This window comes from Podarcis melisellensis, assembly GCF_964234715.1.
Source record: "Podarcis melisellensis genome assembly, chromosome: 2".
Lineage (NCBI taxonomy): Eukaryota > Metazoa > Chordata > Lepidosauria > Squamata > Lacertidae > Podarcis > Podarcis melisellensis.
The window spans coordinates 70,254,704-70,281,522 of record NC_138529.1 but is presented as its reverse complement, the minus strand read 5'-3'; the positions used below and the strand labels follow the sequence as shown (position 1 = coordinate 70,281,522).

Sequence of the window (26,819 nt, the reverse complement as noted above, 5' to 3'; positions counted from 1 at the left end):
AGATTTGAATTAGAACTGTTAAATAACAAGTTAAAATATTATACAAAATGTATAAATTATTACTGGAGTGGCATTTGAAAGATGAAGACGTTAAATCAGTTATGATACACTGGGCTAAAGATATTGGTCATAATATACAATTAGAAGATTAGGGGAAATTATGGAAAGAGGGAATAAATTTCACTGCCAGCAGTGCTTTAAAGGAAAATATAATGAAAATTATGTACAGAGATTTACAAGCATGATAAAAAATTGTTTTTATATGCAACAACTGAAGCAAGAATACTATTAGTCCAGCGATGGAAGCAAGAACTACCAACAAAAGAAGAGTGGCAGATGAAACTGATGGACTATGCCGAGTTGGCGAAATTAACTGGGAAAATTCAGAACTAGAAAGACCAGACTTTCCTGAAAGATTGGAAGAAATTTATGATATATTTGGAAGACAATTGTAATCAATTGACATTGCTTGTAGGGTTGCAAAAAGTTTTGTAAGGAGAATTATATGAATTATTGCGAAAAAGGACTGAGAAGGAGTTTATTTAGGATTTGGATTTTATCGCAATAACTTAAATCTCAATAAAAAGCATTTGAAAAAATAAAAATAAAATAATATGCAAAATCAGAAAGAAAGTTAGAAAACCATTAGTCAAGGTTGACGTAAGTCCTACGCTGTGATAGCCAAAGGTTTGTTATATTGAGATGTTTGGAAAACATGAAAAAGTAGAAGCATACGGCATTTGTGCAGCTTTCTGTTAGCAATTCTAATGATGTCTGAGCTGCCCCTTCGGGGCAAAGCTCAGACATCACTTCATCTTCTGGCTACTCCAGGTTATCCTACAGCCTAGCCTAGGCATGGGAAAATAGGTCTGCTAAATCATGGGTGTTCCACAACCTACTTGGCTTTGTAAGAACAAACCATATTGCTCTGAAGGATGAGATGTTAATAGATGTTCTGGGACACCAGTTATATTATCTGTGGACCATGTACAGTGGTACCTTGGGTTAAGAACTTAATTCGTTCTGGAGGTCCGTTCTTAACCTGAAACTGTTCTTAACCTGAAGCACCACTTTAGCTAATGGGGCCCCCACTGCCGCCACACGATTTCTGTTCTCATCCTGAAGCAAAGTTCTTAACCCGAGGTACTATTTCTGGGTTAGTGGAGTCTGTAACCTGAAGCGTATGTAACCCAAGGTACCACTGTACTATATTCTGATGCCTGTGGATATAGGAAACTGATTGTACCAACAGGGGTGGTCTTTGTGCCACCCTTTCCATCACCCTTCTGTTTCACTTTGGCTCTTCTGCTATAAAATGGAACACAGTCTTTAAAAAAAGATTTCCTCTAAGCAACTATGTCTGAGAAAGAACATACAAGATTTGAAAGTTTGCAACCTATTTTGTAGGCATAATAGTGCAACCGAAAACGAACTATGGTTTCCGCTGTGTACTGCAGCCGCCATTTGGAATTTACTAAGGAATGCAACACATATGCATTTCAAGTTTAATAACATAACTAGGCTATGCAACACTTCCATGCTATATAGTACATCCATACTTTGATTTTGCCCTTTGCTACCTGTTTCTTGTTACAGCATGTCAAGTAAAAAAATGTAAAGTTCCTGAAGTATGTGCCTTATTATACCAATAAAAAACATACATCTTTTTCCAGTTCTGAACAAGTCTCTTAATCATTTCCTTCCCTTCATTAACCCCTATATAACTTGTAAGCTTCCCCATTACTTCCTATTAATAAATTGTCAATTCCCACTCAGTCATGTTTGGTATCTGAGCCTTTCCCCAATATTTTGCATACCATGATTTTGTAGTAAATTAGCATATAAGACAGGGGTTGCCAACCTCTTTGGACCAGTTGAGCACATTTTGAATTTTGAGAGTGCTGAGGGTGCCTGTCATAAAATAGCTGCCACACACGTAACACAAAATTAGTGTGTACAGCCATTGCTGCTCTCCTGCCCACCAGAATACCTCAAATTTATCATGGGAAGTCAGTGTGGAGTTACAGATCAAGAACCCTGTTTTATTCCATGCCAATCCTAAACCAAAGCCTAGGCTGCCATCCTGCACCTACTTACCTGGGAGTTACCCCATTAAACACAAGGACAAATACTTCTGAACAAGACATGTACACCATTGTACTTTAAGCTAACTATACAAACGAGTGCCTGGACAACAGTTCCCGCACCTACAGAAATGTCTTAAGGTTCATTGCAAATGTTTTGCATTTGCTATTTGAGGAGGGGATTCTTTAACACCTAGCTTCACTTACTGTGTAGTACTATTTGCAGAAAATAACCTGATCAGAAAATCAACACAGGAAAAATCCATCCTGGTTGATAGGGAAAAAGAGTAGGGCAAATAGTGGAGATTCCAGGCACTCCAAGGACTCCGAGAAAAACAGAGCAGGAAAGGTACACTAAAAGGGTGAGGGACACAGCAGCTCTTTAGAACCCCAGCAATTCCTGCTGCCTGGTGCTCAAACAACTCACTTATCAATCACAGCTCTAACTTCAATAATTAGAAACAATGACAAGCAGGAGAAACCAGCCTCACTCATTTTACAGAAATCATTTAGAAGGCTACCTCCCCAGTTTGCTCCATAACTTCTTTCTAGGAGGGTTAGAGACATTCATTTTTTAAAAAAGAAGAAGCTCAGAGTCTGGGGACCTTGCTTGTAAGCACAGTTTTTGCAGGCACCATGGTTCCTATGGGCATTGGGCTGGCAACCCCACTATATGAAATCAATTCCTTTAGCTGTACATGGCCTTTTTTACAGGTTAGCAAAAATAGAACAGATTATAAAATGTAGTTTCATCCCGCCTTATACTGTTATGTATGACCAAAATGTCTCCACACAGCTACCATATAGAAAAGTAACTCTGAAATGTTTCCTTTTATCCTTCCATATCTTCTCTCAGTTCAATCCTTACTTCCCCCTTTGGTATTGATGCCTTGCAACCCAGCCACAGATATTTATTGCTGAAGTCCTCCATAATGTGCTTCTAGCACTAACAGATTATCTTGTACCTGTCCATTTAGCCTCTTTTGTAATGCAAGTTAGATGCTGAAGCTAGTCTTTCCAGATACAGAGTTGTTCAACTTTAGATCTGTGACATATTGCATCATTTTCCTGATACTACAATTTTAAAAGAAACTATGTCACACAGACATGCAAAAAATAATCTTAAGGAGTATCCAAAGTGTGGACAGTTGCTTAACTGAGTGAAAACTGATCAAAGCAGCAATAATATAGTGTACCTAGTACGCTTTGCATAAAGGGAATTTCTCCCCTTTGACTGAAAGGGTAGATACTGAAGCACCAGCACCACCTACTGGTTAGCTTGCTGCTTCTCCCGATAAGAAGCCTCATTTAGGCAGGACACAATGGGCAAAAGGAGGCAAGGATGGCATAGCTCAGGAGTCACCAACCTTTTTGGTCCTCTGGGAACATTTGGAATTATGAGAGAATGCCATCAGCACCACCCCCTCCTTTTCTCTTTGTCACCTTCTCAAATCATTTCCCCTCACAACAGATGCGCGGACACACACACACACAGAGACTTCGCTTTCCTATGGGGTCCGGGTAAAAATCAGATCCAGAAGAATTAAAGCTGATCCTCTGGAATTCCAAGGATGATCTATGCCTTGGATCCATGGTTTTGTGCCATGGAAGGACTGGAAAGTTCCAGAGCTGTCGTTTCATGGTTCAGTCAATGCAGACATACACAATGATGCTGGTGATGCTTAAGAATAAATTATGTAATTTCAAGAGGATCAATTTTACTGTATCCAACTTGCAAATACACGTGTGCCTTTGCTCTCTGGCACTTAATTCTCTTTCTCTACTGACTCCTGCAGCACCCAATTTTCACCTCTCTGCCTCCTCCCTCCACCTGCCACCAGTTGCTCCACTGTCCTCCTCCTAGACTCCCAAATTGCTTTCCTTCCTCTCCTATCCTCTTAGTTATTCTGCTTACCATTCAGCTGCTCAGGTACTGACCTGAGTCTAAGCATATACAGCTGAAGGAGAAAGTGAGAAGCATTACAGTGGTACCTTGGGTTACATATGCTTCAGGTTACAGATTCCGCTAACCCAGAAATAGTACCTTGGGTTAAGAACTTTGCTTCAGGATAAGAACAGAAATCGTGTTCAGGTGGCACGGCGGCAGCAGGAGGCCCCATTAGCTAAAGTGGTGCTTCAGGTTAAGAACAGTTTCAGGTTAAGAACAGACCTCCAGAACAAATTAAGTACTGAACCCGAGGTACCACTGTACTCTTCTAGCTTCCCCATTCAATTCCATGTACTTTTCCAGAAGGGTGCAAAGTTTAATCACTCCCACCACCTCAAAATGAATGGGGCAGCAAACCGAGGAAGCTTCATGAACATCAAGTGGAAGTGACTGAGGGTGCTATTCCACCAACAGCAACCAAGACAGTGATTCCAAGTGTACGGTAGTCAAATATAGAGAAACCTTAATTCCCTGGTGTGTTCACTCTCCATATTTAAGAGAAGGCCTCTGTATACCTTTAGCTTTAGGTCAAATGAGAATAGGGAACAACACTGAGGAGAAACCAGAGCAGTTATGCAGATACAATGTGAAAAGCTTGGAAGAAGGGTCCTAGCGTGTTTTGGGAACGGAAGGATTGCACAAGGAACACACACACTAGTCAAAGTATGCACGCTCTCAGATTTGGATTAGTTTTGCGAGAGACTTGTGTTCTACAAACACTGATTGTTTCAATACATTCTGGAAGAGAGAATAGCTCAGCTACCAGGCATGGGATTCCGTTCAAGCAAAAGTGTGAAGATTGCTAACCCAAATATGTGGAAGGCAAAGGATGAGAACTCACTGCACAGGGATACCTCTGGCTCGCAGCACACGGTAATATTCCAGAGCTTGGTATGGAGACACTCGCCGGTCCTTGGCACCCACATACATCAATAATGGTGTGTGCACCTGTAGGAGAAGGAGTGTGTGACTAACAAAAACAAGGCCCTGCTTCTTGCCTGGAGCCAAGTACCAAAATCTGCCTTTTCACTAAAGTAAAAAATAAAAATGCTGTGCCAAGAAAATTAGAACCCTGCAACTATATAGACCATGCAAATGAAGCCAGCGGAACCTAGATGCCTATTTGGCTTCTGCTATTTATAGATATAGTCAAGGACATCCCTGTTGCCATTAAGGACAATGAAAGGACACACTCCAGAAATCCTATTTCGCTTTTCTTCTGGCTGCTCAAATATCAGGAAGCATTTTTCACGTACAGGCAAGTCTGTCTTTAGCCATAAGGGTTCTCAGGATGCTGAATTCTATACTGCACATGCAAATTAAGCAGCAGTACAGTTTTGGTGCCAAACTGGGGCAATACACAGAGCCCTACATATGGCACAAAGGGTGGGCTGGGGGATGACCCAACAAAAAACGGCACCTCCTAGAGGGACACATGCTACATCCAATGAACAGTTCCACTAACTGTCACCTACCTTTGCAGCATGAATTATAGGGGAGCAGAGCGGCATGGCAGTCAGGTCTTCCTCAGTAGGAATCCTCTCAAAGCAGTATGGCAGACCTAGCACTGCATACCTCCTATAGAAACAATGCAGTCCATTAGCATCATGCCCTCAATCCTGAGCTCTACCAAAGAGCCAAACAAAAAACTATTTTCAGATAGCTGTAGAAGTGGCCTTGCTGAGTGGGGCAATGGGGTCAGAGAAGACGAGAGGGTGAATGCAACCTGAATAGTGAGGATTAGTGAGATTGGCTCAAACTGACACAGGAAGGGGACATGGCAGAGAGATGGGTGAATGAAAATGGCTTAGGCAAGGCAGAAAAAAATGACAGAGTTAAGTTCCTTACCAGTCAGGGATGTCAGAGGTCCCCAGTAGAGTGGCCATGTTGATGACAGGGCTTCTGACTACACAAGCTTTGTACATCTCTGGGTATCGAGCAATCAAATGGCAGCAGACAAAGCCACCATGAGACCCTCCCAGCAAAGCAATTCTATCTGGGTCCAGAGGTTCCGTCCGTAATGCCAATTTCACTGCCAGCTGCCAGAGCCAAAATAAGTCGAAGTCAGGTATGTTTGCAGGGACTGGTACAAGCCTCTTTCCAAAAAGGCTCAACCAACAGGGGTGGGGAAAGCAGCCCTCAATCCTGAGCCTGTAGCCTATCATATCTACTCTCACATGTGATTCCCCGGCCCCAGCTGACCTCATCCCCCAAAGCTCAGTGAACATCAACTGACTGCACAAGGCAGAGGGTGTCTTCTTGAGGGATGCTGGCAGAGAAATGTCTACAGATTTCTCTGCATGGAGCTGTCCCATTAGCGCCCCTGGGCTCAAGGTCCAGGAGTTCTGCTGTTCAAAACCATATCTCACACTTGACCAAGAAGATCTATGCCATCAGTCAAGCTGGCAGGTATGGCTTTGCCATGACCTCTCACAAGCTGCTGAGATGAAAGGAAGAAGGGGGCTGAACAGAAGGAACAGTCTTCATGTGTGCAGAGCCTATAGATAATTTTAGGTGGGCTTTGTGATGACCTCTCCTTCCCACCCCATAGCATGGTGCACTGTGAGCCCATTCAATGACTCTGCCACTATGCGCTGAACTCCTTACCCCTCAGCCTTCAGTAAGCTGTAGCAGCCCATGGTGTTGGGAAGCCAGGACAGGGACAGAGCCCCACCCATGCAACCCCACCAGCTGCTAAAGGGGAAATGGGCTGCCTGCTATTATAAGCAGGGCAAACTGATACTCAGTGCCATTATCATCCTTTGTTCTTTTATCGTCAAAGCTTGGCCTTACCCTAGGGAATGGGGAAAGAAAGGAAAGGGGCTGACCTGTGTGTCCTCCACATCTTGCACTCCCACATGGGAGATTAGAGACTCGATGCTGGCTTGCCCAAAGCCCAGGGAACCCCTGTAATTCACTGCCCAGAAAAAAGGCAAAGCAAAGTGTGAGTGGTTGTGGCATCAAGGGACGTTCAGGGCTTTCCTGTTCCCCTGAGGTGTGCTTGGCACAGTGAACATGCAGCGCAGGGAACAATTATGTCTGAATATGAAACTGTTGCAAACCACATGCAAGACAATAACCTGCTTTCAATTTCCCATGGCACACATACTGGATATTGTTGTCATGTTGGTCCAGTTTAGACATAATGTTGCCATTACAATAAACTGATTTGTTGGAATGGAAACAAGCACTCACCTCGAGTGCTTCTCTACTCCTGGCACATGTCTGGCTTGAGAGCGGACTTCCTGGTTTCCAGGTAAATCACAGTTCGCCACAATATTTGAACCAGGAAACTGGATTAAGTGCTGCCTAGAAACTGAATTGCAAGCCACTGCCTGGGTTGCAGAGTACAGAAAATTCTGCCTCTGCATACCCTTAGCTTTAGGTCAAATGAGGCTCCAGTGTCTTCTCACACACATAGAACCCCTTCAGGGCCATTTGACAGGAAATTTCTTGTTCTGAACTTCTGCTAGGACACACCAAGACAATCTCACCCTCTTTTTGTCACAATGCATACTAAACTTGCTGAGGTATTTCTCAAGCAGAGTCATTTCTCAAGGAGTAAGAATGAATCAGAAAAAGGCTTGTTTAACCCAGCTCTGAAGAACTGGAAATAACTTCCTGGCTTGTTCATGGCATTTTTTTCTCAAGGGGAGCAGGTGGGAGGGCTGAGAGGAAATTGGAAATCTGAGGACATCCTTCAAGAAGTCAAATGGCTACTCTTTTTCAGCAAGGCATCCTTCTCCCATCCAATACAAAACTGTACACTGGATTGTTAGACACATAGTAAAATGCATGTGCTGACTCTCTCGCCAAGCCCTCAGGAGTAGCAGCAAGGAGTGTATGTGGGTTTGGGAGACAGGGGTCTTCTGACACTCACCCATGAGCACAGCAAAACCCAACTGGCAGAGACTTGCCATTTTAGGACGCCAACAAGCATCAAAGACAGCATGTGGGCCACCTGGAAACAGAATGTCAGCTTTAAAGGACACCTCCCAATTTGGGGAAAGAGTTCAGAGAAGTCAAGGCACCACCGATCTGTCTTATACCCCCTTCACAATCAGCAGCTGAGAAGTTTATGTTTAGGAAATAAGAAAATAGGCAACAGGTTGGAAATGCCCTCTTTACATTTCAGAATTCAGTCTTAAGATTTCTGCTCTCATAGGAAAAAATGTAAAATGATCACCTTAGATAGGGTCCTAACACAACGACGAGAAAGAAGCAAAGTAGGATGGGGCCAGCTGTCAGGGCAGGCAGCAGAAAAGAGCTGTGGTGACTTACCATGTGGAGAAACAATAAGGGGAAATGTCTTTTCTCCTCGTTTGTTCCCCCGAGGAGTCATCAACAGGGCTTCAAATGCCTGGCCAGCTGCAAAGAAGGCCACACGTTAGCTGTTTACTGCTGAGTGCCATTTTTCAAACTTCACTACCTTGGGGGAGTCAACCTGCAACCCCAGGGCTTGACAGGCACCCCTCCTCCTCCACCTAGCACCTCCTTAAGGCAGGCATCCCTAAACACAGCCCTCCAGTGGTTTTGGGACTACAGCTCCCATCATCCCTAGCTAACAGGACCAGTGGTCAGGGATGATGGGAATTGTAGTCCCAAAACATCTGGAGGGCCGAGTTTGGGGATGCCTGCCCTAAGACTTTAACTTACGTTACGAAGGACCATCAGTGCAATATCTTTCCCAATTTTCCTCTGCAGCTCAAACATTACAGTGACATTATCGATGAAGAATCCAGGCTACCCAATGCTGAACTCTTTCATTCCATTTATCTTATTTAACTCTATTTGGGCTGTCCCAGCACTCAGGTCAAGGTGATGAATCTATCCCCCATTTCTACACCAAGCTCAGATTACTCTTTAGTTAGATTTAAAAAACAACAACACACAAAATGAATTAATAAAGAATGCACCTCACCTATGCAGGAGCCCTGACCATTCCCATAAGCCAGGCTGTTCCCCTACAAACTGTACTTATGCCAGACAGCCAAACCTAGTCCCACTTAAGACAAACTTACTGCATAGAACAGAGTAAAGCACAACCAACAGTGTGTGAGTCAAGTGCCTGAGGCTCCCTGTTCCTGCATCCTTACTGTACTGGTTGTCCTCAGTCACAGGAGGATGTACTGTGAGAATCTTCCATTCCATATCTGGCAGTACAGAGGCTTCCTCCACACTCGTCCACTGCAGTTCCAGCTCACATCCTGCAGGGGGAAGCACTCCTACCTTCTGTGAAGCAGGTATAATAGTTTGTTACTTAACCTGAAGGACCAAACAGTGTGCTGCACAAGATCTCTTAGCGCTGCAAGTAGCCTATATAGCACTAGCTTTGTCCTCAAATATCTATCTTTGATGGAGTATGCATTTGTTGCAATCCACAAGGGAATTTACACAACTGTTTGTTTCACTAAGGATGTATTCAACTAGCATGCCAAACCATGGTTTGTAAGTGCAAATCATGGCTTGATTTATGGCTGAACTTATATCATTTCAAAAGTCAGTGTTTGTGATAAGCTGCCAAACCAAGATATCAAACCGTAGTTTGCTGTGTTATGTCAGAATTCATAAACTTCAATTATGGATGTTGCTCTACTGTACCTCTGGAGTCAATTGTTTCAAGGAGAAATGAGTGCTGAGCAAAAGGAAAACTAAAGCAATCAAGCAGCTCAAAACCATTATTTGCCTATGGTGTCTTAACGACAATTAGCACAAACCATGGATGAGCTTTTATTCCAAGCACAAGGTTGATGGGCTCCAGGGCTTAGGCTGAGATTTCTTTCTGAAGGTATTCCCAAGATGACATTGCTTACTGTTTCTGTGTTGGCATATACAGTGACCACATTAAAATGTAATGCTAAACCATAATTTGTATTAGCCACAATTTGTTCAACAACCCACATATCATCTCACATATGAGCAAACAATCCACAGCTTTTTAAAGCTTGGTTTGTTTTCCGGCTGTTCTTCTCTCAATTCCTCTGTAGCCTGTTGAGCATATGGGTGAAGTGGCCAAATAAACCATAGTTAAGTAAGGCTGCTGAATTTGGACATAGCACCAACCACAGATAAAACAAACCATTACTCATAAGCCAGAAATAAACCTTGGTTTCACATTGTGATTTGCTGCTAGCAAACAAACCATGGCTCAGTGTGAACTAGGCCAGTGAAAATCAGGAATGGGAAATCTATGACCCTCCATATGTTGTTGGAGTGCAAATCCCAGCATCCGTGATAACTGGCCATGCTGGATGGAGTTGGAGTCCAACAAGATCTGGAGGGCTACAGAGGCATATCTGTGGTTTGAACAAAGCTAAATAGTCACACTAAAGAAACATTCACATTGGGTTTTTTGGCTACAGCCTTTCTAAAAATTCACATACAAGCATTATGAAAAGAGCACAGCATGAAAGCTCACTCCGGCCCCTGTCAATTTTATCAGGTTCCCCTAGAAATAATGGGGAGAGGATTGGAGGGTGAAGTAACCCACACCTTGACCTGCAAGGTAAGTTTCTTACCAGGCTTGGAGGGCAATTGGGAGATGAGCAGCTCACCACCAGGAGGTCCTGCTGAATTCCTAGCAGGGTCCAGCTACCTTCTGGAGTGCCTGGGACGGGATACAGAGAATACTGCTTAGGAGTTATTGGGGCTGTCAGTGACTCAACAGATCAGCTATGACTTGGGAAGGAGGGGAGAAGGAGGGGGGAAAGAAAGCACCTGGCTTTGAGAGAAAATGTCTCCCTGCTACACTGCTCTTTAAGAGGGAGAAAGAGAATAGAGTGGGTAGGTAGGTAGGCAAATCTAAAAAACTGTAGTATAAACCCCGTCAACTGGTGAACAGTGGCCTGTGAGTGCTCCATTTGAAGAACAGCCTTTACCAAAGGTGTCATGGGCTTTGAAGACACTTGAACTCAGGACAAAAGGGAGAAACAAGCTAAGAGGAAGGCATGTTTGGCAAACTCTCACCATGATCAACTCCTGCCCGGAAACCTATGTCCCCAATGCGGTAGGACGTGTGGATCCAGAATTAGGCTCCACAATCCCTTACGGACTCACTGTTAAAACAATGTTAATTGAAAACAATCTTACTCGGCTACGAGTGATCGCCAAAGAAGAAGAAGAAAAGGAGGACGGTGCTCTTTCCCTGGAGAGGGGGTGGGCATAATCCTCAAAAATGAAATAAAATTAAGATATTAAAATGCAAATGTTCACATAGGGAAGGCGGAAAGAGAACTGGTTTTATTGATGAGATTAGATGAGCAGTTGCATACCCAAGTAATACTGGGGAGCAAGCAGCAGCTACTAACATCTAACAGGAACCATGTTCTGAATGGAACAAGTGATGAAAGGCCCAACTCTCCGAAAGAGTCTCCTGAGAGCTGAAGCATAAGCAAAGAAGCCTAGTCATAGGATCACAGAATTCCTTCTCATTCTGAACAGCATAGAAGGATCTGCCAGAGCTTTTTACTGATGTATCTCAGGGGCACATTCGTATCCAATCTCAGTGGGACCCCACATTGGGATCATAATCTCAATGGAAAACATCTAGGTGCCACACAATTAATGGGTTACAACTACAGATGTAACGCAATGCTGGTTGCCTCATAGGAGAACAAGCAAGCAAGCAACACTCAGGAGGCTTTTTGGCCCCAGCAAGGAAGGATGTGAAATGTAGCTGAGGCCAGTTCTATACACATATAGAAAATATGTACATAGTGAACAGAAGTAGTAGCCTAGCACCAATATTCGAGCGTCATTTGCCTTAAAAAAGAGACCCCTTATAAAGCAAGGGAACTAGATCTGGCACGGATTAGTAGTGGCTGCCTCTTGTTGAGAATGTAAGACAGCATACAGGAAGTGGAAGAGCTTGGCTGGAGCCTTCTAGCCCCTTCCTTTTCCCTGAGATCTCGGAAATGGGCAGAAACACAGGATATGGGAGACTTCTCAATTAATGTGCCTGGTCTTTGGGACAGATCTCAGCAAACACAATACGGCCCCTGGACTTTGCAAGCTAAGATTTGATTGTACCTTCTGTAACAGTCTTCACACTCCCCAGCTCAGTATCCACAACCAGCAGCTCCTGCAAGAGATAATAAAGGAAGGAAAGTGAGGGCTGGAAAAGCAACTGCTCTGTTACAAGAGCCCATGGAAACTTAATAACGGGAAAAGCTTTTTCTCACTTTCCTCCCCCCTACATACATCATCTCAGAGAAGATACAGTGTTCCCCGTTTTTGGAACACTGGTCACCTACCACGAAGGCTCCTGTCAGTGGGTGTGCAAGAACCCTCCAAATAATAATGTGTTAACCCAGTCACCAAAGGCAGGGATATGTGATCAAACTTTGCACTAACTAGAAAGGTCCTAAAGCCAGTTCTGTATCCCCAGTTCTGTATCCTGATGGAGAGTCAAAGCACAGAGAGCAAGAGAGGCAGAGAACATCCTTCTGAGGCAGGAACGACACAGATTGGAACCACAGTATGTCCAAAATCTATTGTGTAATCCTGGGGGGAAATGTGCTGTAGCCACTTAAAGAAATGTAACACTCCAAATAGTGTTAACTCCAACTTCCATCAGCCCCAGCTAGCATGGCTTGGTTCTCGAACTCAATCCATTCCGGAAGTCCATTCGACTCCTGAAACCATTTGAAAACCAAGGCACAGCTTCCAATTGGCTGCAGGAGCTTCCTGGACTCACGTGAAATTTGCGTCGGACGTTCAGCTTCTGAAAAACGTTCAAAAACTGGAATACTTACTTCCGGGTTTTCGGCGTCCGGGAGCCGATTTGCTCGTCAACTAAGTCATTTGAGAACCAAAATATGACTGTATTCAGGGATGATGGGAGTCCAGCAGCATCTGGAGGACACAACTTTTGCTGCCTCTGAAGTAATCCAAGACTAGAGAAAGACTAGGGGCTCAGTTCCTAGGTAAGGCAGGGAAGGAACTGGGGAGGACGCTCAGGAACTGGCAAATTAGTTCCAAGTTTGATCCCATGCTCCTGTCTGTCTAAGGCAGTGAGGGAAGTAAAGCCACTGCTGCCTTGAGGCCTCCTGTATGCCAGCCAGCTTCTCAATCACAGTTTCTTCATCTCTGATTTCCAACAGATACTTTTTACACCCTCATGAGCCTTTTCAGGTTCAGTACCCATGGTTCACGTTCCCCAGCTGTAATTAAAGCTTGGCTCTTACATTTCTGAAATGTGTATCTGAGTGGCAAAAGTGCTTTATTAGGACATGGAGAAGCCAAGATCAAATCCCTGTTTAAATACAAAGCTCACTGAGCAGGTCACGACAATATTTAAACCCAACCAAAATCATAGGGATTGTTGTGAGTCTTAAAGCTCTGTTCTGAGGTTATTGGTGGAAGACAAATATATGAAAACACACACACACACTTTCTATGAAGCCAATTGTTTTGCATTCACACTACATAAACCTGAACATCTTCCTATACATCCTGCAAATTCTCAGGACTGGTGGAAAGCATTTGCAAACTTTCGTTCGGACACCATCTTCACACCCCAAAGTCTTCCCTTCTGGTCTCAGCATACCTTTCTACTCCTTTGAGGAGTGCTAAGCAGGACTCTGTGGTTGTCAGCAGCCCAACAAAGCAGAGGCAGTGCCCCTGAGTAAATCCCAAAGAACCCTGAAAAGGGAGAAAATGGTTAAAGTAAAACATGGCTGAAATCTGGAGCTTTGGAGAAATGTTGGAGAACAGCATCAAACAGATATTATAAAAAGACACTGTGTGGAATACTATGTATATGGAGGCATATGGCTGACTGCAGGACTCTCTATTTTTGGGTAACAAAAGCAAGCCTTAGCATTCATTTTATATGTGGTAGCAGGAGCTGGGTGGTAGGACATGTATGAACTAAAGAGGCAAGGCGATAAAAAAGCAACTCTAATTTTGCATGCTCCGTCTCTGAAATTGAGACTTACCAGATGTGGCAGTCCTGACTACGTCCACCACTGTAGATGTGAGCTTAGTTTGCCAATTGAGCTAAGCAGGAGGAAAAAAATATTACGTAATGAATACAAAGCAGCAAACTTCACACTCCTCCTCCACTGAATCCCACAGACCAGTTGCTCTGCATCTTTTCAGTAGTCGATTCCAAGCTAATTTCCCTTCCAGCATCTTTCAATAAATGCTAAATTCTACAATGTTTTAATTCTGCAATCAGAATTAGTTGCATTTAAGAACTATATAATTTTAACTTTTTATAATAAGGCCATGTTGAACTCAGCTTTTCTACTCTCTAAATGTTTTTTGTTGTTGTTGCATACTCATTTTAAATTCCACAGTTCCTTTGCTATTATGACTTGCCTGCACCCACAGTCCCTTCTCTTCTAAGAAACTACCTACCCGAAGTGCCACACTTACCATCTGTAGCTTCAGACACTGGCGATGAGGCCCAAATACAGGGCACTCAAGGTAAAGCAGGCGAGTTCCGTCAGGGCTGAGCCGGGGAGAGGAAACAGCCTCGGAATCTGAGGACAGCAACTCTGCAACCACGGACCCAATGCAGTATCAGAACATACAGACCCATCTCATAAAGGCAATTGGCCAGAAGTCCCCAGGTGATGAAATTAGAAAAACATTAACAGTGGACGATCTGAATTCCTTTTCTGAAAAGTCCCTGTAAATTTACCTCTGAGGTTTCTTCTGACAACGCTACTTTACTCACATTTTGAAAAAAATAAAACATATAAGAAAGGAGCAATAGTGACTGAAGAAACTATATACATATTTGGAAAGCAAAGTAAGTTTGAAACTAATAACCTGTAAAGGCAGTGCCAGATTTATGTATAAGCTAAACAAGCTATAGTTTAGGGCCCCACTCTCTTGCCCCCCCCAAAGAAATTTAAAGAAAAAAAATCTGGATGTACATTTCCAAAATATAAGATAAAAAACAAATAAAATAAAACCTACATACAGCAACAGTGTTTTCTGCTGTGTATGGACCTATTAGGTCCATAAATTACCATATAGAATATATTCAACACAAAAAACAGCGACAATTTGTTGTTGACAAAAGACAGCTGGACATATAAAGGGCCCCATTACCTTCAGTAGCTTAGGGCCTCATCAAACCGAAATCTGGCCATGCAAACCACATGTCTGATTGCTGAAACATTAGAAGGCCATATCTCTGGGCATTTTTAAGCTCCTTTACAAAAGGCAAACTAAGCTGCAAAACTGAGATTCTGCTGGGCTGCCGAATTCCATGGAAGACTGGGCTCTTCTGGCTTGCACATACACACAGATTGTAAATTTGGCAGTCACCGTTGTTCTTTCTTTGCAGTACTAAGGCAGGAAATGTTTTTGCTGAAATGCTACCATTTGTGAAGTTACAACAAAGAATCCTTGACATATTTGAATGTGATAGCCCTGACTAACTGTGCAAACATTTGTCACTGTCAGGAAATCCACCCAGGGCTCCAAGTGACTGAGAAGCTACAGGTACACCCCACCACCACCGTTGTTGGAGGAATATGGGAAAGAAAGGCGCTGCATGGAGAGACATGAGAGAAGCTGCCTCCAAGATGACTTACCACAGCTACTTTCAGATAGATCGAAGAGAAAAAGGGCTGACCTATGGCAGGGAGAGGGGAATGGGTGAGACGTCTTCAACAGGGATCAGGTTTTTCACCCACCCCATGATGAATTAAATGTTAGTCACTATAGGATTAAATTTTCACACTCTGCACTTAAAATATAGTGAAGCTGAGGATCTTGAGGCTTTCCCTTCCACCTTCCACCGATTTAGGAAAACCTTCAAGGTTATTTGTATTTTGTGTGTGTGTGTGTGGAACAGGCTACTTTAGAGAAGCAGAATGCATGTCCTTGGAGGTTTTCACCAAGGAAAATATGGGCTGGCACCCATCAGGAATCATTTAGATATAGTCTATACTATTTTAGGAAGGACAGGGGTGGGGCTGGACTAACAAATAACCCAAATAACTTTCAAACCCAAGAATATCACTTCTGCCGATTCTACATTTTAGAAATGATCACCGAGATCATTGACTAAGATCTCATTACGGTTCAGGACATGTTTTTTCCCCGTTGTTTTTTTTTTCTCCTCTAAACCGAGCAAAATGTTGCCCTCATAATTTCCCCTGAGGCAGCGGCTGGTCCTGGCACAGCCAACGGGAGAGCTGAATCCATGGTTTCACACTTAAGAGTGTCTGAGACCTTGCCTACCTTCTGTTGGAGCAAGCATTCAAACCCAGTCTGAAGGGCTCGTGCCACCAGCCAACGAACAGTATACCTTTGTCATCCGGGGACCACAGGGCCTGGCCAGGAAAGCAAAACTGTTATGTACTGAATTGAATAGGATCCAAACTGCAGCAGTCTGATTGGTCCTAGAACAATAGGATCCAAAAGGCAGCAGTCTGATTGGTCCTAGAACAATAGGATTCAGAATGCAGCAGTCTGATTGGTCTTAAAACAATGCAGCAGTATGATTGGTTGGCAGGAACCACCTAATCATGCTCTAGATAGAAGTGAATCCACAACCTGATTGGCTTACAGTAGAATTCCAGAATTAGCCAATCATGTGCAGCCCATTGTGTAAATAATGTATATAAAGCAGATACTTTGAGGGGACTTTCATTCATTCCTCCTCACCACTATGAGCTGAATAAAGAGCATGAAATCACTTTGCGACTCTGAGTATATTTAAAAAACCAAAATATTAGCCATTCATATCTGGGTGTGCTGCACCATGGGCTAAGCTTTGTCTCCCCGTAAGATTTACAGAATGCTGCTGCAGCGGCTGAAATGCAACAAGGCTGTTTACTGGGAGATGTTCCAATCTTCAGGGCTCTGCAGGCAGCAGACTACTTTACTGTTACAAGTGTTTGGAAGCAGAAAGCATGGGAGGTATGTATCTGGCTCTGGATATGATGAAGGGTCAGGTGATGGATCTGAGAAAGCAGCATTTTCTCCAGCAGGCTTCTGCTGAGCTCCAGCCTCTAGTGCTTGAACTGATGTTGCACAAAACTCTGTACTCCAGCACCAATTTATTTAAACAGCAACTTCCTACCTTTAAAATTTTAGCAGTATGCATGGTTCCACCCATTGCAAAGGTGCTTTTTGCATGAAACAGAGAAGATGTGAACTTCTACATTTAAGTGGGGAACGAATGTGACAGCATCCTGTACCAAACAGATCGTCAACTGCATCAGGCAATGCAATAGGCAACAGGATGGGTTGGGAGATGGTTTGCCTCTTTTTGCCTGTACATGGAAGCCTCTTTCTGGGCTGAGGGAAAGTTGGCTCTGAAAAAGGAGGATATGGAAAGCCACTGTCGGATTCCCTTGGTCAGTTCAACACTATTCAAAAGCTAAGGGTGCAAAAAGTGCAAGAATCATAAAGAGAAATACAATTTGTGAGCTCAGAACCACCTCTAGGACCCAGGACACCTAGTATGACCACTTCATGCATTCTTCTGCAAGCCAAATAAAGCAAATGGGTCAGAGACTTCCTCCTCCCATTTTATTAATTTAAATCTTGCTTCATTATTCTGAAATGCTTGCAATCCATAGCAGCTTGAGGAGTGTCCCATTAAATTCCCATGCTGCATTGCACTAACCTGTCCAGGTGAGATATGCCCTGGGATGCCGTCTAGCACTGAAACTTCACTCGTTTCAACATTCACCACGCACAAGACAGGGAAGCTTTTATCACTCAGTGCCTCTCCCCAATTGTCATAGTATACAAAGTGCTCCTCCTAGAAAAAAAGCAGAGGGAAGGTCTTGTGAAGATTCCTGATCCAAATAATAATCATCATCAACAACAGTAATTTATTATTTATACCCCGCCCATCTGGCTGGGTTTCCCCAGCCACTCTGTATGGCTCCCAACAGAATAATAATAATAATAATAATAATAATGTGAAAAAACATCAAATATTAAAAACTTCCCTAAACAGGGCTGCCTTCATATGTCCTCTAAAAGTCAGATAGTTGTTTATTTCCTTGACATCTGATGGGAGGGCATTCCACAGGGTGGGTGCCACTACCGAGAAGGCCCTCTGCCTGGTTCCCTGTAACCTCACTTCTCACAGTAAGGGAACAGCCAGAAGGCCCTTGGTGCTGGATCTCAGTGTCTGGGCTGAACACTGGGGGTGGAGACGCTCCTTCAGGAATACAGGTATAGAGTTTCCCATGAGAAAGACATATAGGCCTCAACAATTAAGGGAGTTGGGTGTGCTTAGCCTGAATAAGAGGAGACTGATAGGAGATATGATAGCCAACTTCGAATGTCTAAAGGGCTGTCACATGAACATGGAGCAAGCTTCTTTTCTCCTGCTCCAAAGGGTAGCAGCCAGCCCAATGGACTCAAGTCACAAGAAAGGAGATTCCAACTAAACATCAGAAAGAACTTTCTGACAGTAAGAGCTCTTCAGCAGCTGAATAGACTCCACTGAGAGGTGTTGGACTCTCCTTCCTTGGAGGTTTTTAAGCAGAGGTTGGATGGCCATCTGTTATGGATGCTGTAGTTGATATTACTGCATTGCAGGGGGTGGACAAGATGACCCTTGGGGCCTCTTCCAGCTCTACAATTCTGATTCTATGACAGAATAAAGATGGCAAAGCATGTGGCACAGTATAAGCATCTCAATGCCGAATAATAAACAGTAGATACCTTTCTTGCTTCACCTGGCTCCTCTCCTTGGGGGGACCTGCTTTGAGGGAAAAGTGGTTGCCTTTTGGGGCGTCTTCTCTCAGCAACATAAAGGATCTGTGTTTCTGAACTGGACCAGGCAACACACCCAAATTGCTCTGGTGGCATAAGGTCAGATAGGAAAATAGGTAATGATCTTCCTCAAAGGTAAATGTAAAGGTTGACCCCTTTCACTAAAGCAGAACACAAGTGGGAAAAGAAGCAGTGCATAATACTGAGCACACAACTATGGGTTACAGGTTGACTGACTGATCTGATATTTCCCCAAAGCCATTGCAGGGGAATTAGCACTCCTAGTATGAGGCAGCAGCTCCTGCTATTATATAAAAAAGAGAGAGTGTTCTCCTGAGGTCCTAATCAATGGTTAGTGAAGACTGAGGGTGGAATCCAACATCGTGCTAAGGCATTTGCTCTGCCACAGCAAGCATTTTTGCTTGTGCTGATGGAACAATTCCCCCTCTCTCCCCCTTCCACACTATTTTGGGGTTATCCTGACCCCTCAGAGCTGATGGGGGGCATGGGGGAGAGGAAGCCCCATTGCATCGGTAGGACTTGTTGCACTGCTGATGCAACTATTTGGTTGAATCTGTCCCAGAGAAAAGCCACAAGTTACTAAACAGTGTGTAAATATCAGCCAAAGACAGTTCTACTCTACTTTTGGGGTTATAATTGTTCATTGTGCCTAAAAACCAAGCTCCCCCTTTGTGTGGAAGTTTGATGCTTAAGATGCAAAGAGCTCAGGATTTGGTATCTAAAGGCCAAGCAAAGCAAGTAGGGCAGACAGTGAAATCTCAAGTAGCAAAGACTGGGTCTCAAATTGTGCTGCGTATTTAAATATGAATGTGGCCTCACCAGAATTCTACCTCAGACTGTTTTCACAGACAGAAATATGTAAAGGCGTGTGTGCTTTGTGACCTAGGTACATGGCTAGTGTGACATTCACCAAAGCAGTTCAGCCTAGCCTTGTCACTAAGATCTGAAAACCTGGTTCCAGTGAGAGTTAAGGAGGACCTTTTAAGAATACCACCCAGAGATGCCTGAAAGGGCAGTAAAAGAGGAAAGAATATAACGTAGGATAACCAAATTCTCCTTTGGCATTAGAGAGAGGATGTTAATAGGAAGAAGCATGAGCAAGTGTTGTGCTGGGAGAGAGCAGGGAGCACAGGACTGAGTGAACATCACTTGCTTTGCCTGCAGAGTAGCAGCATACAGCCAAGCCCACTTCTTTTGCCCTTACCATCTGCGTATACTCTGCCATGTTTATCCAGTGCTGTGAGATTAATGCTTCTCACCCTTCCACTCTTGTTCCAGACCTGCTGAGAAATAGAAATCAGAACAGGCCAATGCCCACCACTACCATGCAATATCAACAGGCCTGCTACATTTCCTCAAGCACCATAACCACTTTTCCCCTTGACTCTACTGCTAGGACTGAAAAAGATGGGAAAGCTGAAGAGGTGAGGGAGGGCAGTGCCAGATTTTAAGAGACATTTGCCCAGTGATACCATTCTAAAGGGACTGTGCATGTAATCCCTCACCTTTGGTCTGTTATGTATCCCCATAAAGGCAGATTCCCTAGATGTTTCACACACAATACTGCAGACTTCCTTCCTTCTCATCCGCGTCTGAATCTCAGATTTCATGTTAACAAAAAGGCAATTATCAAGTTATTCTGTTATATCCAGAGGCCTGTAGTAACCAGCTTTGACTATTTATTTCTATTTAAAATATTTATAGATTGCCTTCCCGAGAATAACTCTTTCAAAGCAGTTTACATTATAAAATATAAATAAATAACACAACAGCATCAATTTTAAAATGTAAAATACAAGGTTATTTCTACAAAACACCCCCAGTGAACCAGCAATTATAAAACAACCCACTCAGCCCACCAAATTCTCCAAACCAAAATTATTATGTTTATTTTAAAACCACAATATTTTATAATGCAGATAATAACAGCCCACAAGCGGATGGCTGTATACAGCAGTGTTTCCCAACCGGTGTTCCGCGGCACACTAGTGTGCCGCGAGACGTTGCCTGGTGTGCCGTGGGAGGGAGGCGGGCGAGTCCGGCGGCGAGAGGCGGGGCGGCGGCGGCGAGCACACGCGGGGCGGCGAGCGAGCTCCCTCCCAAATCCCATCGCCGCTCGGCGCTGGTGTTGGCAAGTCTTGCGCACCGGGGGATCTCCCCCCGGGAGCGCAAGACTTGCAGGCGGCAGCTGGCAGCGCGGAGCACGGGGCGCCCTTCGGAGGGCTCCGCGTGCTTCGGGCAACAGGCTGCCGCCCCAAGCCTTGCGCGCCTGGCGGGAGCTCCTGCCGGGCGCGCAAGGCTTGCAGACACTCGCCCGAAGCACGGGGAGCCCTCCGGAGGGCTCCCTGTGCTTCGGGCAACAGGCTGCCGCCCCAAGCCTTGCGCGCCTGGCGGGAGCTCCTGCCGGGCGCGCAAGGCTTGCAGACACTCGCCCGAAGCACGGGGAGCCCTCCGGAGGGCTCCCTGTGCTTCGGGCAACAGGCTGCCGCCCCAAGCCTTGCGCGCCTGGCGGGAGCTCCTGCCGGGCGCGCAAGGCTTGCAGACACTCGCCCGAAGCACGGGGAGCCCTCCGGAGGCCTCCGTGTGCTTCGGGCAACAGATGCCACCCCAAGCCTCGCGCGCCTGGCGGGAGCTCCTGCCGGGCGCGCAAGGCTTGCAGACACTCGCCGAAGCACGGGGCACCCTCCGGAGGGCTCCGCGTGCTTCGGGCAACAGGCTGCTGCCCCAAGCCTCGCGCGCCTGGCAGGAGCTCCTGCCGGGCGTGCAAGGCTTGCAGACACTCGCCCAAAGCACGGGGCACCCTCCGGAGGGCTCCGCGTGTTTCGGGCAACAGGCTGCCGCCCCAAGCCTTGCGCGCCTGGCAGGAGCTCCTGCCGGGCGCAAGGCTTGCAAACACTCGCCCGAAGCACGGGGAGCCCTCCGGAGGGCTCCCTGTGCTTTGGGCAACAGGCTGCCGCCCCAAGCCTCGCGCACCTGGCGGGAGCTCCTGCCGGGCGCGCAAGGCTTGCAGACAATCGCCCGAAGCACGGGGCACCCTCCGGAGGGCTCCCTGTGCTTCGGGCAACAGGCTGCCGCCCCAAGCCTTGCGCGCCTGGCGGGAGCTCCTGCCGGGCGCGCAAGGCTTGCAGACACTCGCCCGAAGCACGGGGAGCCCTCCGGAGGGCTCCCTGTGCTTCGGGCAACAGGCTGCCGCCCCAAGCCTTGCGCGCTGGGCGGGAGCTCCTGCCGGGCGCGCAAGGCTTGCGGACAGCTTCCTGAAGCCTGGAGAGCGAGAGGGGTCGGTGCGCACCGATGCCTCTTGCTCTCCAGGCTTCAGAGAAAGCCTGCATTCGCCCCATAGGACGCACACACATTTCCCCTTTATTTTTGGAGGGGGAAAAGTGCGTCCTATGGGGCGAAAAATACGGTACTTTCTTTGTGTTTATTTGATGCCTATTAAAGAGAGTTACTTTATATATAGTCAATATAGGCACAGAGTTAATTTTTTAAACATTTTCTAATGGTGGTGTGCCTCGAGATTTTTTTCATGAAACAAGTGTGCCTTTGCCCAAAAAAGGTTGGGAAACACTGGTATACAGTATTGTAAAAGTATATTCCTACAAAATTCCAAATACACATACCTGGGTGCAGCAACACTATTCCTACTCTTTCTACACAGAGCACCATCCTTGCTCTGTATTAGTGACGGGTATTGCCTAGCTAGCATGCACTTTACTGTCACACACACCATTTTACCTCTATCACTTCCTGCTTCTGCCCCATTTCCAAGTGATGGGTGAAAACAGCCTTATGCATCCCAGTGGGTGACATTCTGATCAGCAGTCTGTGGCACAGGAGATAGGGACAACATGAGCAGCAGAGCCGGCTCTGAGAGGCATTTTAAACCAAAGGACACCATACTCCCCCCCCAAAGGCCATCAGTGTTTTTCAGGAGGGATTCAAGCACATGCCAAAACTTTAAGTTTGCACAATTCAAGTAGGTTAAAGCACTTTGTTACCTTAGTGCAACAAAATTTTAAAGAACTTTGAAATTCATTTCCCTGTCACTTTCCTAACATCACAAAGTATGGGATGAGCAAATTGACAGGATGATATATAAACAACCCAAAGTTAATAATAATAATAATAATAATAATAATAATAATAATAATAATAATTTATTTATACTGTATTTATACAGTAAAGTCAACTCAGGGTGAGCACTCATTGCTGCATAACTGCCCCCAAAACAAAGAATAAAGTCTGTGCAAGTAAACCAACAGATAGGTCATTTGGTTAAAGCCCATTTATTTCCATCTTCTTTACAGAAAACCCTCCAAGCTGGAAAGGAGCTAAATAGTTTATATGCAGTCCTATGATTCCCATCACTCCCAGTAGAAGACTTTCAGGTTGCACAAAGAAGGATTTTGGCCTACGACTTGCGGAAACTGATGCCAGTTATAGCTAACAGTTAATAGGGTAGCACAATTTGTCACCAAGGCAAAAAGAGTTATGTTCTCTTAAAGCACCCCCTTGAAAACAACCCATTTTAACCTATCTCGGTTCCTTGGGAAAAGTTGATTATCCTTACTCGGGTTTATATTTTATCTTGTGCCAGGTTATCCAATCCAAGTCTGGATTGAATTTCTAAAGCATGGTTAGGTATGCTAAGGGCAACTGGATGCTCTACGTACTGGTCCCGGATCTCAGCTGGAATGCCAACAGGAGTAACGGAGACAATTGCTCTGCTATTGCGGTGTAGGATATACTGACGGCTGAAATGCAGCTTCTGACGGCGCCCCAGGTCAGGCTGGCACCACTCTGCAGGAAAGGAGGGAGGTAAGACCGGGTATCTGAGCCTTGGAATCTCCCATCCCAGTGTGTAGTACTGCTGTTTCTGAATTCTATGTGGAAATCTGTGGGAAGCACAAAGTCCAGAAAGCCAGCAAGACACAGACACCGATTCTGCTCCAAGACACCATGATTAAGATAACCAGAGTTCAGAAATGGAGAACTGATCGTAGAGCTACGGGGAGAAACAGCACTTCATCCAGCAATAAAGGAGTTGAGAATGTGTTATACCAGAATTAATCTTGTGAGAAATGACAGTTAACTGTGTTTAGAGACATTTAGGGAAAGTGCAGCTCATCAGAACTGAAATTGCAAGTAAACAGCATGAGTAACGGGTCTCAATGAAGACGTCTGGAATTGGTAATTTCAAGAGACATTTTTGCTTATCATTGTTTAGAGGTCACACATAAAGCAGTTATCCTCTTTCATGCTGCAAATTCAGCATAAGTGACATTTTTCTAACTGAGAACAGACACTTGACATTCTACAGATAGCTGGAAATCATTAGCATTAGATACAAATTAGGCTGTGAGATTCTTGGCCAACTTTGCAGCTTTATCTTAACAGCCTCACTGAGTGGGACTGGGACCTAACTTCTACATATGCTCAAGACCCAACTGCCTGGCTTTCCACTCTCACCAACACCAGGCAGAGCAGCAAAAGTGGAAATATACTTATTTTTCTGTGTGACAGAGGAAACTAATGGGAAATATTGAGATAGCAACTTTTTCAATATTTTTGGAGGGCTCTGTTCAAGGCAAGGACACCAGAGCATCATAGTACACTTCACCAGAAGTGCAGCAGCACCTGCCACATTTGGGACCAAGGCTCTCCTAGGGCAGATTTGCAGAGCTGCCACCTCTACCAGAGCTGCCTCTGGGCAAATATGCATCAGCAAAGGCTTCCTTCAGGTCACAGGGACATAGTTTGCACCCAAACTCATCCTAGACTCCCCTCCTCCAATGAAGCAAAAGAGAATGTTGGACTTTGTGTTAAGCTCTTTTTCTGCAATGAGAAGGGGTGTTGGCCTGCCCTGTTGTAATATTTTGCTACTGCAGGTACTAGGATTAGCCATAGCCAGGTGTATAAAGATGAGTACCGTCAGCATACTTAAAACAGGGGTCCTTATCCTGCACTCTGGAGAGGGGTTTCCCTCTCTCATTTCCCTATCTATATGGCCATCTCTCTTATCTTCATTTCTTACCTACTGTTACAATCCAGCCCATAAAGCTTTCCTCCCTTACAGCCCACTCAGGTAATCCCTCCTGGAGGATTCAACTTCCTGCCAGTAGAGCAAGTGGGCAGTGACAACCCATCTTAAACATTTCTTTCACTGCAGGAAAACTGTCAGTTGCCATGAGATGCTGCAAGGCCTGACAGCACATTGCTTTTTTAACCACAGTCTCAAATCATGTTACTTATAATATTTGGCTGCTAATTTGACATTATACACAAGTCTCTTACTTTACCATATAAAAAGGGGGGCAGCCACTCCCCACTCCCCTTGCATTCAGCATATGTGATATTTTTAAAAAAAAATAAATTACACATCATCTTTTAACTTGGAAGTAACTGCAAACTTGAGATGTATGGGCTGGGATGGTGTTATTCTTACACAGTGAAGTCAGCTTTTTGCAGTGCATATGATTACAACACACCTGAGAGTTTCTACAAGACTGAGCCAACTCCTCTCCTCCGGACCTAAGACAAGGCCCCAATGGAGGCAGGTTGTTGAAAAGGCAACTTAGTTTTCTGACCTCCATGCCATGATACTTCTAATCCCAGAGGTGTAACAGGCAAGAGACAGAGGGGCAATCCAATATTTTTCTCATCTGCTACCAAGTAAGAGGTGTCCTGGCTGTCTTATGTCAACCTCTCTTTGTGACATAGTTCAAATAGAAGGCTACTGCAACTCCATGTTTAACTGGCTTGGGGTCTGAGATGCCCAAAGCGGACGGCACTGCATATTAATATTTGCTTCTAAAACAATTGATTAACAGCAAAGGACCAGGTATATATATAACCAGACTCAAAAAGCACCAAAAGTCAGATAGTTGTTTGTTTCCTTGACATTTGAAGGGAAGGTGTTCCCACTGGGAGAGCCACTACAGAAAAGTCCCTGTGTAATTTCACTTCTGGAAGTGAGGAAACCAGCAGAAGACTCTCTGGGTTTATAAACATAGTCCATTCCCCAGCGTGGGCTTGAGTCACTTGCAACATGCTGTTCACTACTTTAATTCCATGTGACAGTGTTTTTAATGGAGCAATGCTGATGCCCGTCGAAAAGAGAACGGGGAGGGAAACTGCCCGCCCATCAACAGCTCAGCCCGACCTCCCACTGGGCTTGTCCACACAACCTCGGCTTTTCTGAAGCGGGGTCCGGGAGAGGAGAGCGCCTAACCCGCGCCACTGGCTCACCCGTGTAGAGGGGCAGGCACTCAGCGGCGCCGCCACAGGCAGCAAACCCGACCCCTACACTGGCATAAGTCACGCGGGGAAACCGGCTCAGCTCCCGGTACAGGGCGCCCAGAGGACCCGACCCCGCTGGAGGCTAGAAGGAGAGAAGAGGCGGCGTTATTCAGGGCAAATGGAGGCGCTTGCCCGGCGGCACCTGCTTCCCCAGCGCCCTCCTCCCCTGCTCCGCAGCCTCACCGCCTCTTCCGCCCGCTCCGCTCTAGAAGCCATCGCCCTGGAAGTTTCCCCGAAGCAGCCCGAGAGGCGCTTGTCCCGGGACAGCAGGGCGGCCACAGCGCACGGGCGGGAAGCGGGCGGTGCAGACAGCCATTGGCCGGGCGGGGAGAGGAGGCGGGGACAGAGCCAGGCCTCTGCTCGCGGTTCCCCCACGAAATCCCTGCTGGGAAGGCCCAGCCGAAGGGCTGGCGGCCTTTCTCGCCCCCGATCCCGCCGCTCCTTTGTTTCCAGGCAGGCGACTAAACTTAAAGATACACGCGAAGGGGAGGCTTGTGTTCGTCACAGCTGAGGGATCGACGGTGCTGTGTCTGATCCCTGTGAGACGCGCAGGATCCCCATCTCTGAGAACTGACTGCCCATAATAAAAGCAACCCCAACAACAAAGTTTTGCTGCTTCTTTTTCTCATAACCATTCACTCACTTCAGCTGACCTGCAGGGTTGCTGGGTACGTGAGAACCACGCTTACACGCTGCTCTGCCGCAAGGTGCTTGGAAGGGCGAGAGTAAAACACAATGTGATGAAGGAAGGGAAACCGCACAGG

General features: G+C 45.5%; 1 protein-coding gene across 1 annotated transcript in view; it reads right to left on the bottom strand.

The window, feature by feature from the left end:
- Positions 1-26,819, bottom strand: part of APEH (acylaminoacyl-peptide hydrolase) — a 68,863-nt gene that overhangs the window by 24,296 nt on the left and 17,748 nt on the right. Inside the window, exons 23-43 of the mRNA XM_081892768.1 lie at positions 26,239-26,546; positions 26,005-26,137; positions 23,430-23,556; positions 22,492-22,579; positions 19,961-20,039; positions 18,685-18,821; positions 17,630-17,767; positions 16,237-16,328; positions 15,585-15,625; positions 14,413-14,534; positions 13,971-14,031; positions 13,580-13,674; positions 12,061-12,112; positions 10,551-10,639; positions 9,129-9,264; positions 8,314-8,400; positions 7,913-7,993; positions 6,861-6,949; positions 5,881-6,071; positions 5,508-5,610; positions 4,874-4,980 (exon numbers count right to left, since the gene is read on the bottom strand). Of these exons, the coding sequence (XP_081748894.1) occupies positions 4,874-4,980; positions 5,508-5,610; positions 5,881-6,071; positions 6,861-6,949; positions 7,913-7,993; positions 8,314-8,400; positions 9,129-9,264; positions 10,551-10,639; positions 12,061-12,112; positions 13,580-13,674; positions 13,971-14,031; positions 14,413-14,534; positions 15,585-15,625; positions 16,237-16,328; positions 17,630-17,767; positions 18,685-18,821; positions 19,961-20,039; positions 22,492-22,579; positions 23,430-23,556; positions 26,005-26,137; positions 26,239-26,546 (2,356 nt within the window). The remainder of the gene's footprint in view (positions 1-4,873; positions 4,981-5,507; positions 5,611-5,880; positions 6,072-6,860; positions 6,950-7,912; positions 7,994-8,313; positions 8,401-9,128; positions 9,265-10,550; positions 10,640-12,060; positions 12,113-13,579; positions 13,675-13,970; positions 14,032-14,412; positions 14,535-15,584; positions 15,626-16,236; positions 16,329-17,629; positions 17,768-18,684; positions 18,822-19,960; positions 20,040-22,491; positions 22,580-23,429; positions 23,557-26,004; positions 26,138-26,238; positions 26,547-26,819) is intronic.